The following is a 16093-nucleotide window of genomic DNA, read 5'->3' on the forward strand; positions in this document are numbered from 1 at the left end:
CTTCAGTTTTTCAGCAATTCATATACATAATATATTATCATCTTGAGAATACAAAGAACACAACGTGGAAGAAGATTGAGAAAATAGATTCCCGTGGTTAGTCACTAGTGATCTACAGACTCTCCGCTTAGTGTTTGCTACTGGAATTGTAAAATGTCCCGCCATGTCTCTGCAAGAAAAGAGCTGCCTGGAAGGGGGGCAATGAAACGTGTGGACCCAAAGTTAGAAAAGGTGAGAACGCCACCCAGGAGAATGTGTGTCAAGACCGCGTATGGGCCAAAATGGGCACAGACAAATGGGCTACGGGAAGGAGCTATATCCTCCCGTTCGACCCCCAAAACTGCCCACTAGCAAACAAAAATAGGTAGTGCCCATTCACCCAGGAGGCGAAGCGTCCCCACAGCGCTGTAAGGAATGGTGGGGCGGAGGGGAAGGGAAATGGCGGGCGGCACCTTGCTTTCGTGGAAACCCAGCGGCTGGGCACCAGAGCCTGCGGCAAAGCCCGGCACAGCAAAGCTGTGACTACAGACAGCTCCCTTCATAAACGATATTACATGTGACAGCAGCCTTCTCTGAAGAGCTACACGGTTTGAAAGAGGAATGTTTGTGGAGAGGGCAGGATACCCAGGCAGCAAGGTGACGTGGGTACCAAATGAGAGTTAAGTGCTTTCAGCCCTGCTCCATAGACCAGGTTCAAATCTCGTAACTCTTCAACTGCAGCTCAAATAAAGGGGTGAACAGACATGAATGCTGTGCTTCAAACGCGGCAACTAGACGTGGCTGCAAGAAACCATATAACTCGGAGAGCACAGCGCCTTGAGCCACCTGCATCCCAGAAACACCAGTGGTCAAAGATGTTGCATTAGTCAACGGACAGGGAATAGTAGTGGACGTGCCGCCAACACGACCCTCTTATCACAGGCAGACATGTAAACACAGAGGGTGACGGAACTGTGCCTAGCGCTAGGTGTTCACTGAATACGATAAGCTTGAAGGAGCAAGAGACCCGGGGCGCACACGCTTCTCCAGACCTGCCCCTAGGAAAATTCTGAATGTGTAAATACTGAGGTCAGCCTGTCTGTTTTTAGAGTCTTGGGCAGTGGAGAAAAGAGTCACAAAGCTTTTGTCTCCCCTGAAACTGCTAGATAGGGTTTCACCAAGAGGCACACAAGGGTCATGAGATGATTCTGAAATGAGTGTAAGAACTTTAAAGATAGAGTAAATGTACACAGATGGTAGAGGTCATTCTCCCTCAGAATGACGCTGGTCCTTTGGACCCTGCATAGTCAGCCCAAGTACAAGATCCACGAGTCTCCTGCCTTGGAACGAGCAGGAAACGGCGCATACTCTCCTGGCGGTACAGCGAGTGACAGGGAAGGGACATCAACCAGCCTGAATGCGGCGGCGAAGCTAAGAAAAGATTGTCCGTTAATTTTGGTTCCGGGAGGGAAGGGGCTCCTGACCTCCCTCGTAGATGGGTGCCCTCCGACTTATTTTTATTCTTCAGGTCTGTTCTTAGTGTTCTGCCAACATTTTTCAAAACTGGACCCAGTTGGACGGCTGTGGTGCCTGGTTTGGAACAGAGCTGCAAGACAGGAGAACAGAGAGAGAGCCAGAGATAGAACATTAGGATTACTAGTCCATTCTCTACTTAATAGTTTTCAAGAAATTGTTATCCAGAATTTCTGTCTCTGTGTGTTGGGGGGGGGGGGTTTACTGGGGGTGGAACCCAGAGGCTCTCTACCTCCGGGCTACACTCCCAGACCTATTTTATATTTTATTTGGAAACAGGGTCTCACTAAGTTGCTGAGAGCCTCACTAAGTAGCTGAGGCTGGCTTCGAACCTGTGCGACCCTCCTGTCTCAGCCTCCCAAGCACGGGGATTACAAGCGTGCGCCACCACGCCCGGCCATTCAGAGTTTCTGAAACCATACTTCATATTCATTCTACTTACCAAGCTTGAAACTTCCCAGTCAGACCTCACCTGGAGCCTTCTTGTCCTAGCATCCCCAACCTTCCTACGTCTCCTTCCCTAGAACTTCTACAGAATACGCTGCAAATCCCTGGCTTTCCCAGACCCAAGTGACCGGACTGGCGAATCCACTACGGCCCGCTGAGAGCCGGTGCAGGCTTCCCGCGTCCACTACCTGGACGCGGTGCTGAAGTCTCCCCACAAGTCACTGCTTGCAGACACTGGAGCTGGCGCTGGGGTGGGTGTCGTGACGGGAGCAGGAGAATCCAAATCTAAAAGGATGTCTGGACAAAGAGGAGAGAAGAAAAGAGAAAAGGGCAAACGGTAAAAGCCTTGGAAATGAAAGCCTACGTTCACACAAAAACCCACACACAAGTGTCAGAGCCAACTCGGGAACCAGCTTGGACGTCCTTCCATGGGCAACACACAACGGCACATCCGATCACAGAGCATGACCCAGCAACGACAAGGGACTATTGCTATGCACAGCTTGGATGACTCTCGAGAGAATTAGACCCAGTGAAAAAAGCCAGTCCCGACTGGGCGCTCCCTGTGTGACCCAATGTATAGAAGGTTCCTGAAGTGATAAGTTATAAACACCGTGAGACAACAGACTCGTGGCTACCAAGAGTTAGGGGTGAGGGAAATGAGTGTCAAACAAGATGGCGCAAAGCAGCCTGGAGGGATGGAACTGGGTTGCAGCCTGACTCTGACGGGGCCTCCAAACACTAGAAGACCTTCAGCACACACACGTGACAACACGAAGACCCGTGCACCTGAGGGAGATGGGAAGAGCGCTTCAATGCTCATTTCCTGGCTGTGACATTCTCGTGTGTGTGGTACTGGGGACTGAACCCAGGGGCAGTCTACCTCGGAGGTATATCCACAGCCCTATTTTATTTTTATTTTGAAACAAGGTCTCACTAGGTTACTGAGTCTACCTTCTTCCTGAGGCTGTCCTTGAACCTGCGATCTTCCTGTCTCTGCCTCCCAAGTACTGGGATGATGGTGTAACCACCATGCCCTACCTGACTGTGATATTCAACAACAGTATAGCAAAATGTTACCACTGAGGGAAGCTGGATAAATGGCACACAGGACTTCTCTATATTATTTCTCACAACTGCATTTGAATCTGAAATTATCTCAAAATAAATAGCTTCATTTAAAAAATAAATCTCAAACTGGGTGTGGTAGCACACGCTTGTAATCCCAGTACTTGGGAGGCTGACACAGGAGGATCACAGGTTCGCAACCAGCTTCAGCTACTTAGTGAGGCTCTTTGCAACTTAGTGAGACCCTGTTTCAAAATAAAGAATTAAGAAAGAAAAAAAAGCCAGGCGTGGTGGCGCACGCTTGTAATCCCAGCATTTGGGAGGCTGAGACAGGAGGACTGTAGTTTGTGGACAGCCTCAGCTACTACGTAGTGAGGCCCTCTGCAACTCAGTGAGACCTTGTTTCAAATAAAGAATAAAAAATAAGGCTGGGGGTGTAGGTGAGAGGTAGAATGCCCCTGGGTTCAATCCCCAGTACTGCAAAAAACAAAAACAAACAACAGCCGGGCGTGGTGGCGCACACTTGTAATCCCAGCATTTGGGAGTCAGAGACGGGAAGATCGCGGTTCACAGTCAGCCTCAGCTACTTATGGAGGCCCTCTGTAACTCAGTGAGACCGTTTCAAAATAAAGAATAAAAAATACGGCTGGGGGTGTCACTCGGAGGTACAATGTCCCTGGGTTCCATCCCTGGGACCAGAAAAAAAAAATAATAATAATTATATATATATATATTTATATATATATATATTATATCTTTTGAGTTCTAATGATCTCATTTTTCTTTCTTTTATTGTGTGTGTGGGAATAATCTCTTTTCTCAAATGAGAAGATATAATTCTGTCTGTTATCTGTTCTTTTTCCCCACCAGATAAGTGCACCACAAGTATATATAGACACCAATATCTTTTCCTTTTCTCCCAATTGCCTTTGTGAAAAAAAAAGGGAAAGAATCAAGAACTAATAATTCCAGCCGGGCATGGTGGCGCACGCTTGTAATCCCCGCGCTTGGGAGGCTGAGACAGGAGGATTGCACAGGTTCAAAGCCAGCCTCAGCTACTTAGTGAGGCTCTCAGCAACTTAGTGAGACCCTGTTTCCAAATAAAATAAAACAGGTCTGGAGGTATAGCCTGGAGGTAGAAAAGCCCCTGGGTTCCACCCCCAGTATCACCAAAAAAAAAAAAACAACTAATAATTCACTGAATGGCTGCTGTGTTCCAAGAACTATGCCAGGCAATACCCTATCATTTAATCTCTTTTTTATCCTGGGATTTTACATCTCCATTTTACAGATTAGTAACCTGAGATTCAAGAACTTAAGTTTACCAAGTCCATTGAACAGAAAGTAGCAAAGCCTCAGTCTTGGTCCATCAATTCTCAGGCCTACAAGTATCTACCCAAGGAGCAATGGAGGAAATACGCATTTGAATAACCACATATTTTCTGCCAAAGAGCCTACTAAATAGCACAACACAATTCACCAGAAAAACTCTGATCCCTTACCAGAATCACCAAGAGCCATTTCTAGCAAGAACATCAGTGCTCTTCTTGGCAAACAGCTGCTGTTACCCAATTAAAATATAAGGTATAATTTTCCAGAGTTAGAAGTATCAGATTCACCTGCATCACTTCCTCCGTGGTCGGACTTTGGGATGGGTGGTGGGGTGACGTGATTGCTGATGGCCACTGAGGACAGTGGGGGGACGGTGACCTTGCCTCCAGGTGGGGGCGGGAGTAGGCTTAAGCCCCCGGACCCTGCAGTCCTGGGTTTAGAGGCACCCCCTTTCTTGGTTGTAATGTTCTGCAAAAAAAACAGAAAAGAAAAAGAGGGAGAGAAAGAGAAAGGGAGAAATGTCACCAGCTTGTAAAAGAAAAGGAAAATAAAATTAAAGCTGGGCATGGTGGTGTACGCTTGTAATCCCAGCATTTGGGAGGTTGAAACTGGAGGATCGCGGTTTCAGACAGCCTCAGCTACTTACTGAGGCCCTTTGCAACTCAGTGAGACCCTGTTTCAAAATAAAAGAAAAATAAATAGGGCTGGGGGTATAACTCGAAGGTAGAAGGACCCCAGGTTCAATCCCCAGTACTACAAAAAAAAAAAAAAAAGAAAAGAAAAATTACTCACCCCAATGCTCAACTTGATGGTCTGTCCTTCCTTGAAGCCGAGATCCAACTTGGGACGATTATCCATTTCCTGAGATTCCTTAGAAATCTCAGATTCCTGTTTCACCCACCTTTGGGAAAATAGTAAGTCATCTTAGTTTGGGATTCCCTGAAAGCAGAGTTTAACACACAGATTTGGGTATATTTATTTAACATAAGATGGGAATTCCAAAACGCAGAGTGAGGGACCATGAAGAGCTAGAAAGAAAAAGAGCCGAGAGAGAGGTGAACTCGAGTGTGACCCCACAACAGCCCGAGGCACTGGCGTGCGTGAGACGCCGCCCCCAAGAAGCCCGCCTGAGCACCAGCTCCCGCCCAGAGTGGGCGCTGGTCCCTCGGGCCTTGAGGTTGCGCGCAGTGCCGCCTGAGCGGCCCTCCACACCCAGAGCGGCAGGAAGCTGATGGGATGCGGTGGAGCCGCTGCAGCTGCCCCCAAATCAGGTGGGCTGAAGTCAGTGGGGGCGAACATGCCAGCTGCGCAGGCTCCTAAGACCGGCTCCCAAGGCTCGCTAGAAGACTGCGCGTCACACGCAGCCCTCCTGTGACTGCTCACTCCCTCCGCCTCCTAAAAGGCAAGGACAGGTTCCCCAGAGGCAGAAACAAAAGCATCTTCACAAACCACTGTACATGGCACCTAAAACATCACAAGCTAAACAGAAAGGAAATAAACAAAGATGAGGAAACGGGAGTGAATCGGGACTTATATTCATAATGAACTCGTTTTACCAAAGAAACCAGGAAGCCAAAGAGACAGTGCCCATTCGACGGAGAAGCATCGCTGTCATGACATTTGACCTGCTAATAATCAAGGGCGAGCTTCACTCACTTGAAGTGATCTTGCAAGGAGACGTTGAAGTCAAAGGCATCCCCCCGATCGGAGAAGCCGATGCCAATGAACGCGCTCCGCCCTGTGAACAAGAGAGTGCTCAGAATAGGCAGTGCTCCTCGGGACAACTTTGGCTTCTGCTGGGGGACTGTGCGTCAGTTATCCCAACTACATTCCATTTTCTCACAAGACCCAGAGATGGCAGATTCCCGCCACAGCCCGTTTTTGTTTCAATGAAACACAGCCACCTCGATTTGGTTACGTAGTGTCCATGGCTGTTTTCACAATGTGTATACTAGTTGCAACAGAGATTATTTGACCTGCAAAGACTAAAATATAAAGGGGTGGGGGCGCATACTTGTAATCCCAATACTTGGAAGACTGAGACAGGAGGATTGCAGGATCTACCTAGCCTAAACTACTTAGTGAGGCTTTTGGCAATTTAGTGGCAACTGTTTCAAAATATAAAGAATAATCCAGGTGTGGTGGCGCAGGCTTGTAATCCCAGCATTTGGGAGGCTGAGACAGGAGGATCACACTTTGCGGACAGCCTCAGCTACTTAGTGAGGCCCTCTGCAACTCAGTGAGACCCTGTTTCAAAATAAAGAATAAAAAAATAGGGCTGGGGGTGTAGCTCAGAGGTAGAATGCCCCTGGGTTCAATCCCTAGTACAGGAAAAAATAAAAATAAATAAATAAATAAATAACCCAAATTATATAGCCAGGGATAGTGGTACATGCTTGTAATTTCAGTACTTGGGAGGCTGAGACAAGGGAATCACAAATTTGAGGACAGTGTCAGAAAGTGGCAAGAGTCTCGTCAACCTACTGAGACCATTTCAAAATAAAAATAAAATAGGGCTGGGGGTGCAGCTCAGAGGTAGAATGCCCTCGGGTTCAATCCCCAGTACCAGGAAAAAAAAAAAAAAAAAAAAACTAAAATATTTACTACCCATCTGTTTGCCAGTCTCTGTTATAAACTATGAAAAAATGACGGAGCTGGGCACAGTGGCGCAAATCTGTATTCCCAGCAACCCAGGAGGCTGAGGCAGAACAAGCACAAGTTCAACACCAGTCTGTCTTGAAATAAGTTTTTTTTTTCTAAAAGGGCAAGCCAGAAATGGTGGCACATAGTTGTAATCCTAGTACTTGCAAGGCAAAGAAAGGATGATCCCAAGTTCAAGGACAGCCTCAACAAGTAGTGAGACTCTTTACCAACCTAATGATACCCTATTTCAAAAGAAAAACAAGAGCCGGGCGTGGTGGCGCACGCCTGTAATCCCCATGCTTGGGAGGCTGAGACAGGAGGATCGCACGGGTTCGAAGCCAGCCTCAGCTGCTTAGTGAGGCTCTCAGCAACTTAGTGAGACCCTGTTTCCAAATAAAGTATAAAAATAGGTCTGGGAGTATAGCCTGGAGGTAGAAAAGCCCCTGGGTTCAACCCGTAGTACCACAAAGATAAATAAATAAATAAATAAATATAAAAATAAGGCTAGGGGTATAGCTCAGCGGTAGAATGCCCCTGGGTTCAATCCTCAGTACCACAAAAAAATAAAAAATAAAGAAGAGCAAGGGCTGTAGCTGAGTAGTAGAGTGCATGTCTAGCACTTGCCATGAGGTCCTGGATTCAATCCTCAGCACTAGGGGAAAAATGATTGAGAATACTGCCCTAGAAATAGATGATTCATGATAGGTTCCCAAAACTACCATAAACAATAAATGAACAAAATGTGTTAGTTCTTTTGTTAGATATGCAATACAATTTATTTAAGTCCTACCTATTAAATTAACACATCTTGAGTTTGTGCTCTAGCTATTGCAAATAACATGTCAATCCTTCTCCTTCAGCAACTACCACAGAAACTTTGGGGAAAGGAGAGGGAAAATTTAGTAAACAGAAGAGAACTGTAATTTAAACACGATCTCCCTGGAGCACGCGGACCATTTTCCCGACCACATTCCATTCGAAATCCCTGGGCCCTTACCAGTCCCATCCTGGATCCGGATTACAAAGTAGCGGCTGGAGTCCGCCACCGTCTCCACAGCGATGCCCGGGTACTGTTCCACTGGTGCCTGAGCAAAGAGCTCCCCTGACAGGTAAGAAGAAGAACTCTTTGAACCAAGGAAGCGAAAATTCAAACTCTAATAAACAGGAATTCCCATTCCAGTCCCCAACTTGAAGGCCCTTGTAAGAAGCACATCCAGCCAATATCCTTAATATATTAGAGGGCCACCTGCACTTTACCTGAAACTTTATCTTCGAGTTTGATATAGGCAATCTTCCCTTTTGAAGTGATTCGGAGGCGACCAGTCCAATCGGGCTGGTCTAATTTCCAGTCAGATGCCCTAGGACAGGAAAATGGGGAGCCTCAGGCCTCAGGTGCACTGCTTGGATCTACGAAACCCTGCCCACAATCATCTCGCACGCAGCTCTTCCCCTGTCCTGGAATACCTGCTCTTTCTACCTATTAAATAATCCACAAAATAACCCAGGATATCTTTTTTTTTTTTTTTTCGTACTGGAGATTGAACCCAGGGGCATTCTACCTCCGAGCTACACCTCCAGCCCTATTTTATTTGTTTACTTTAAAACAGGGTCTCACTAAGCTGCAGAGGGCCTACCTTGCTGACTGGCTTCAAACCTGTGATTCTCCTGTCTCGGCCTCGCAAGTACTGGGGTTCCAGGCACGTACCGCCAGACTCAGGTCCTAGATCTCTTTAAACACATGCCTTACCTTACATTTAGTGTAAAGGAAGCAAAATCAGTGTTACTACTGGAAGATCTGAAGAGTCCAAAAAGTGCCAATAAGAACATGGAAAAGTATAAACAAAAGCAACTAAGTTTTGGGAGTTTTTATTTTTGACAACGGGGATTGAACCCAGGAGCGTTCTAACTCTGAGATTTTTTTTTTTCCCACTATTGGGGATGGAACCCAGGGGCATTCTACCTCTGAGCTTCACCCTCAGCCCTATTTCTTCTTCTTTATTTTGAAACAAGTTCCCACTAAGTTGCAGAAGGCCTCACTAAGTAGCGAGGCTGTCCTTGAACTGCAATCCTCCTGTCTCAACTTCCCAAATACTGGAATTACAAGCGTGTGCCACCAAACCCAGCTTCTCCAGCCCCTTTATTTGAAAAAGGGCCTCATAAGTTGCTGAGGCTGGTCTTGAACCCGTGATTCATCTGTCTCAGCCTCTCAAGTACTGGGATTACAGGCATATGCCACCACGCTCTGCAAAAATAAAAATTTCTTAGGACTGGGGGAGTAGCTCAGTGATAGACCACTTGCCTAGCTTGTAGGAGGCCCTGGGATCCATCCCGGCACTACAAAATAAATAAATAAAAACAAATAAAACTCATAACGATGCCATTTTCACACCATAGACAATATTCTATACAACAGTGCTTTCTTTTTTTTTTTTTTTTAATATGGTACTGGGGGTGGAACCCAGAAGCATTCTACCTCCAAGCTGCACCCTTAGCCCTAGTTTTAATTCTTTATTTTGAAACAGGGTCTCACTGAGTTGCAGAAGGCCTCACTAAGTAGCTGAGGCTGGCCGCAAACGAATGTTGGGATGACAAGCGTGCGCCACCACACCCAGCCAATAGTACTTTCTTGATCAGCTAACAACAAAATTATAAATCTACTAAATGAACTGTTGTTTTTGTTGTTGTTGTTGTTGTTGTTTTTGGTGGTACTGGGGTTCCTGGAAGCCCTTCTATCTCTGGGCTACACTCCCAGACCTATTTTACTTTTGGAAACAGGGTCTCTTAAGCCAGCACAGCTGGCTTCGAACCTGCGCGATCCTCCTGTCTCCGCCTCCCAAGTGCGGGGATTACAAGCGTGCGCCACCACGCCCGGCCTAAATGAACTGTTCTGGATGACGGTTCTGATGATTTGCCTTCTCAAATCACTAAACATATTATCTTTCACCTAATGCTTATGATGCTGCAGACACTGTTCTAGATGTATGGGGGATGCAACATCCTCTTCCTTATAAGGCTTATATTCCAAAGACGGACAATAAAAAGACACAGTAAATAACATAATTAATATCTTAGAAGATTATAAATGCTAAGGGAAGAAGGCCACGTAGAGGCCGGTGAGGAAGACTGAGAGGGCAATGAGACAGGGACTAGTCTGAGACACTCAAGGAAGTATAGAGGTAGCCTCGCTAGCGTGAGCCGGGCGTGGTGGCGCACGCTTGTCATCCCAGCACTTGGGAGGCTGAGACGGGAGGATCGCAGATTGCAGCCAGCCTCAGCTACTTAGTGAGGCCCTCCGCAACTCAGTGAGACCCTGTTTCAAAATAAAGAATAATAAAAAAAATTATGCTGGGCGTGGTGGCGCACGCTTGTAATCCCCGCGCTTGGGAGGCGGAGACAGGAGGATGGCGCTGGTTCAGAGCCAGTCTCGCTGGCTTAAGAGACCCTGTTTCCAAATAAAAAGTATAAAATAGGTCTGGGAGTGTAGCCCAGAGGTAGAAGGGCTTCCAGGAACCCCAGTACCACCAAAAAATAAATAAATAAAATAAAATAATTTTTAAAAATTTAAAAAAAAAACAAGCCAGGCATGGTGGCACATGCTTGATAATCCAGCATTTGGGAGGCTGAGACAGGAGGTTCCAGGTTCACAGTGAGCCTCAGGTACTTATTGAGGCCCTCTGCAATTCACTGAGACCCTGTTTCAAAATAAAGAATAAAAAATAGGGCTGGGCATGTAGCTCAGAGGTAGAATCCCCCTGGGTTCCATTCCCAGTACTGAAAAAAAATGAAAATGAAATGAAAATTAGAGCCAGGTGTGGTGGCGCACGCTTTTAATCCCAGTACTTGGGAGGCTGCAACAGATGGATTACACAGGTTCAAAGCCAACTTACTTCAGATACTCAGTGAGGCTATCAGCGGCTTAGTGAGACCCTGTTTTCAAATAAAATATAAGTCTGAGAGTATAGCCTGGAGGTAGAAAGCTTGTGGGTTCCATCTCCAGTACCACAAAAAAATTAAAAATATAAAAATAAAACACGCTACAGAATTTTTTTTTTGGGGGGGGGCAGGTCTGGGAATGGAACCCAGGGGCATTCAACCTCTGAGCTACACCACCAGCCCTAACTTTTATTCTTTATTTTGAAACAGGGTCTCACTGAGTTACAGAGGGCCTCACTAAGTAGCTGTGAACTGCGATCCTCCGATCTCAGCCTCCCAAATGCTGGGATTATAAGCATGAGCCACCATGCCCGGCTCACACTATAGAATTTAATATTGACTTATCTAAGGGAAGAAGGTATTGATGATTTTTAAAATAGTCTTACACTGACTGTAAAATCATTTTATGCTCATTTATAAAAATGAAATGTCCCTTCTCATGGACCAAAGTCTGACCAATGAAAGTCTGGGAAGCAACAGCTTATGCAAAGTCATTTATTCCCTTTGATCCGATTAGTCATTCCAAGGGAAAAGATTCCTCCTGCTTGCTAAAAAGCCCAGTTTGTTCTTTAATGGCACCCTAGAGAACAAATTGTGCTCACAATGTAAAGTGAGTCTTGGAAAACAACAAGAAAGATTATGCAGACAAAAAGACAGTAAAGTAACATTTACTGCGGTGCGATGGTGCGATGGCGAGCGCCCATATTCCTAGTACTTGGAAGGCTGCACAGGAGAACGGCAGCAGCGAAGCCAGCCTCAGCAAATTAGTAAGGTGCCCAGGCTGAGACAGAAAGATCACAGATTCAAAGTCAGCCTCGGAGGCTCTCAGCAACTGAGTGAGACAGTTTCAAGATAAAGATAAAAAATAAAAATTAAAAAAAAATAGGAAAGCCAGGCATGGTGGCACATGCTTGTATTCCCAGTACTTGGGAGGCTGAGACAGGAGGTGCGGGTTCATGGCCAGCCTCAGCTACTTAGGCTCTCTGCAACTTACTGAGACCCTGTTTCAAAATAAAGAATAAAAAAATTGGGCAGGGCGTGCAGCTCAGCGGTAGAATGCCCTTAGGTTCAATCCCTAGTATGGCAAAATAATTAATTAATTAAATAGGGTACATTTTCAACCCTGATAAATACCAGGAGCGAATCATGTGATGATGCGTGTCAGAAAGAAGAATAAGGCCAGTATCTTATATTTATAATGCTTTAATGTGCTCTACATTGTCCACAACTGTTATATGATTTGATTTTACTCTCCATAAGCCTCCTAAGGTTTATAAGAAGAGAATTTTTTCTGCTTTACAGATGAAAAAACAAGCTTGGAAAAATTAAGAGATTTCTCCCCAGATTAAAAAGCTATTTAGTGGCCAGGGCTTATGCTTCTTTCTTTCTTCCTTTCTTTCTTTCTTTCTTTCTTTCCTTTTTTTCTTTTGGTGCTAAGGATTGAACCCAGGAGCATTCTACCTCTGAGCTACAACCCGAGCTACAACCCCTATTTCATTTCTTATTTGAAAACAGGGTCTTGCTAGGTTGATGTTATCCTCACTGAGTTGTTGAGGCTGGCTTCGAACCTGTGATCCTTCTGTTTCAGCATCCCAAGTACTGGGATCACAGGTGTACACCACTACGCTGGACTTCATATTTATACCTTTTTACATGCATGCCAGTGAGCTCTCTTTCAACCACATAACCCCTATACCATCCTCAATCCTCAGTCATTGGACTGCAAGGTTGTTATTTAGGCCCTAAAAGAAATCCTGCGTTAAATCTTGAGGGAAACGCTATAGGTTAAGAAGGAAGGGAGAAAAGACAGAAAATTCTACATCATCAAAAAGATATATACGGAAAAGCAGCATAGTGGCCAACGACTGTCACATTAACGATCATAACCTTTGCCCACGATCAGAACGACATGGAGCGAGACTGACACAGTACAAAAAAAAAAAAAAAAAATGGGATGAGAACATTCAGACAGTGGCCAGCAACAAATCATCCCCCACGTGTGTGCACGGGGTATTGGACTTGTGTTTGCGTGCGCGTGTGTGTATGTGTGTGTGTGAGAAAGGAAGAGGGAGAGAGGGGAGGAGGATTAAAAGCTGAAGGACGCAGACAGGAGCAAAGGGCAGGTGACTGCGGGGGAGCAGGCGGGAATGAACGTGGATGCTGGGGAGTGATGGATGTCCCCAGGGAGAACAGGGAGGAGAGGCGGGATGATGCAGGATGGTAATAAAATTAAATTAAATACACACAAAAAGGCGGAAGGAAGCAAGAATAATGACAGCCCGGCGCGCGACAGGAGAACAGATGATGACAGCCGGGAGGGTAGGCAGGCAAGGTGACCACCCAGAGGGGGCGATGGCAGCGTGCTCCCGAGGAGAGACCTGTCATGGCCCCGCGGAGCGCGGCAGCCGCAGCGCCTCGGGGCTCGTACCTGTAGCCGCGGTTGGAGGCTCGGGGCGGAATCCGGTAGACGCTGACGTCGGGCTTCACACACAGCACAGACTCGTACTCCAACTCCGCCGCCATCTTGGCTCCGCTCTCCGCGCCGCCGGGGGCGGAGCGTCGGGCTGGGGGCGGGGCCGAGGGCGGGTGTTGCGGCCCGCTCTACTTCCTGTTGCGTCACTTCCGCTCGCCTGCAGATTCGTTCCTGGGAGTGACCTCTTCCGTGGCCGCGGGCTAGGGAGCCATATTGAAACCTGGCAACGCTGAGGCTGCCCTCCCGCCATCTTGGGTAATGGCAAAGATGAAGGTACTTGACTCAAGTTACTGCAATCTCAGCGAAGTTCTTAGGGAAAGCTCCATCTTGCTTTCTGGCAGGTGTTCCCGATGCTCGAGAAGGAGGAAGAGGAGAAGGAAGAGGACAGCAACCATCTTGAAGCCTGGCGGAGTTCCCTCCAAGAGTCACTTTTTAATCGTAGTGTTCTGGCACCCTCTGATCCCAGGAAAAATACGGTCCACCCTGGGACACGGTGGCAATTAACTCTCCAAAATCCAAACATTTTAAATGGTCAGAGCCGGGTGTGGTGGTGCACCACTTGCAATCCCAATAATTGGAAGGCTGAGAAAGGAAGATCGCAGGTTCGAGGCCAGACTTAGCTACTTTATGAGGCCCTCTGCTACTCAGTGAGACCCTGTTTCAAAATAAAGGATAAAAAAAATAGGGCTGGGGTGTAGTTCGGAGGTAGAATGCCCCTGGGTTCAAACCCCAGTTCCAAAAAAAGGAGAGAGAATATACACAGCTATGCTCTTCATTGAATATGTAAAAAGAGAAGGAGTCTCTTTCCTTTATTTGCCCCTGTGATCTCATCTGAAGCCCAAGTCATGTGTCTATAACACTTTATACCTTTTGTTTTCTCTCTTTATTTGTCAATATTTTGACAATCATTTGTTGAGAACTCTGGTTCCTGGTTCACCTTTCTGTTTTACTTTCTTCCCCTCGACCCAAATCTTGTCATCTTAGAAACGTCCAAGTTCATAGAGTTAATCCTTCCTAGCCATACACTCCCTTGACCTCTTAAACCTCTATTTTATCTGTGTGTGTGTGTGTGTGTGTGTGTGTGTGTGTGTGTGTGTGTGTGATGCTGGAGATTGAACCCAGGGGCCTTCTACCTCTGAGTTACACCCCCAACCCTATTTTTTATTCCTTATTTTTGAAATAGGGTCTCACTACGTAGCTGAGGCTGGCTGCGAACCTGTGATTCTCCTGTGTGAGCCTCCCCAGTACTGGTATTACAAGCGTGCACCACCATACCTGGCTTCATTTTTTATTTTGAAACAGGATCTTTCTAGGTTGATGAGAGTCTTAATACTTGCTGAGGCTGTTTGTGAACCTGTGGTCCTCCTGTCTAGGCCTACCAAATACTGGGATTACAAGTGTACGCCACCATGCCCCCGCTATTCTCTACCTTTCACAGCCAATTGTCTCTTAAAAATAGTTGGTACTGAGCCAGGTGTGGTGGCCTACGCTTGTAATCCTAGTACTTGGGAGACTGAGACTGGAGGATTCCGGGTTCATGGCCAGCCTCCACTACTTAGTGAGGCCCTCTGCAATTTAGTGAGACCCTGTTTCAAAAATAAAAGAATAAGCCTGGCATGGGAGTGTACGTTTGTAATCTGAACACTTGAGAAGCTAGGATAGAAGGATCAGCAGTTCAACTACAGCCTCAGCTACTTAGTGAGCCCTTCTGTAACATAGATTTTGTTTCAAAATAAAGAATAAAATATAAGGCTGGGAAGCCAGGCGAGGTGGCGCACGCTTGTAATCCCAGCGCTTGGGAGGCTGAGATTGGAGTGTTGCGCAGGTTTGAAGCCAGCCTCAGCTGCTTAGTGAGGCTCTCAGCAACTTAGTGAGACCCTGTTTCCAAAAAAGTATAAAATAGGTCTGGGAGTATAGCCCCGAGGTAGAAAATCCCCTGGGTTCCACACTCAGTACCAATAAATAAATAATAAAGCCAGGTATGATAAAGCACACTTGTAATCTCAGTACAGGAGGATGAGATAGGATTACAGGTTCAAGGCCAGCCTCAGCCACTTGGTGAGACCCTCCACAACTTAGTGAGACCCTCCACAACTTAGTGAGACCCTGTTTCAAAGTAAGGAATATAAAGTAGGGCTGGGGTTGTAGCTCAGAGGTAGAATGCCCCTGGGTTCCATCCCCAATACCTCAAAAAAAAGAATGTTGGTTTCATCCTACCTTGTCAGGGACCATTTTTTCTTTGCCAATAAAGATATTTAAAATGTCTTGGCTAGGGCTGAGGCCATGTGGAGTGGTGATAGAGTGCTTGTCTAGCCTGCAGAAGCCCATGGGTTTGATCCTAAACCCCATATAAGGAGAAAAAAAAAGTCACAGCTGGAATTCACCACTGGAGGGTAGTAGCTACATACAATTCAGAGGTTTTTAGCCTGGAGACCAGATCAACTGTGCCCAGGGTGATTTTTCTCTTATGTGTGACTTTTCAAGTATATGTGATTTAAATAAGTTCAACAAAATACAGGGGGGTTTTGTTTTATTTTGTTTTGGGTTTTGCAGTACTGGGGACGAAACCCAGGGGCATTCTACCTCCAAGCTATTCTACCTCCAAGCTACCCACAGCCCTATTTTTTTTTTTTTTTTTTTTTTTTTTTAATTTTGAAACAGGGCCTCGCTAAGTTGCGGAGGGCC

At 46.3% G+C, this 16093-nt stretch overlaps 1 protein-coding gene across 1 annotated transcript; it reads right to left on the minus strand.

The window, feature by feature from the left end:
• Positions 1-1536: 1536 nt before the first annotated feature.
• Positions 1537-13458, minus strand: NECAP1 (NECAP endocytosis associated 1; the record flags this gene model as incomplete). Its single annotated transcript, XM_080706495.1, has 8 exons — positions 1537-1585; positions 2148-2256; positions 4647-4827; positions 5152-5260; positions 6016-6097; positions 8000-8104; positions 8260-8360; positions 13364-13458. 8 exons carry the CDS (start codon positions 13456-13458, stop codon positions 1537-1539), a joined length of 831 nt encoding a protein of 276 aa, XP_080562621.1.
• Positions 13459-16093: the final 2635 nt, after the last annotated feature.

Source organism: Muscardinus avellanarius, assembly GCF_963383645.1.
Source record: "Muscardinus avellanarius genome assembly, chromosome: 11".
NCBI lineage: Eukaryota > Metazoa > Chordata > Mammalia > Rodentia > Gliridae > Muscardinus > Muscardinus avellanarius.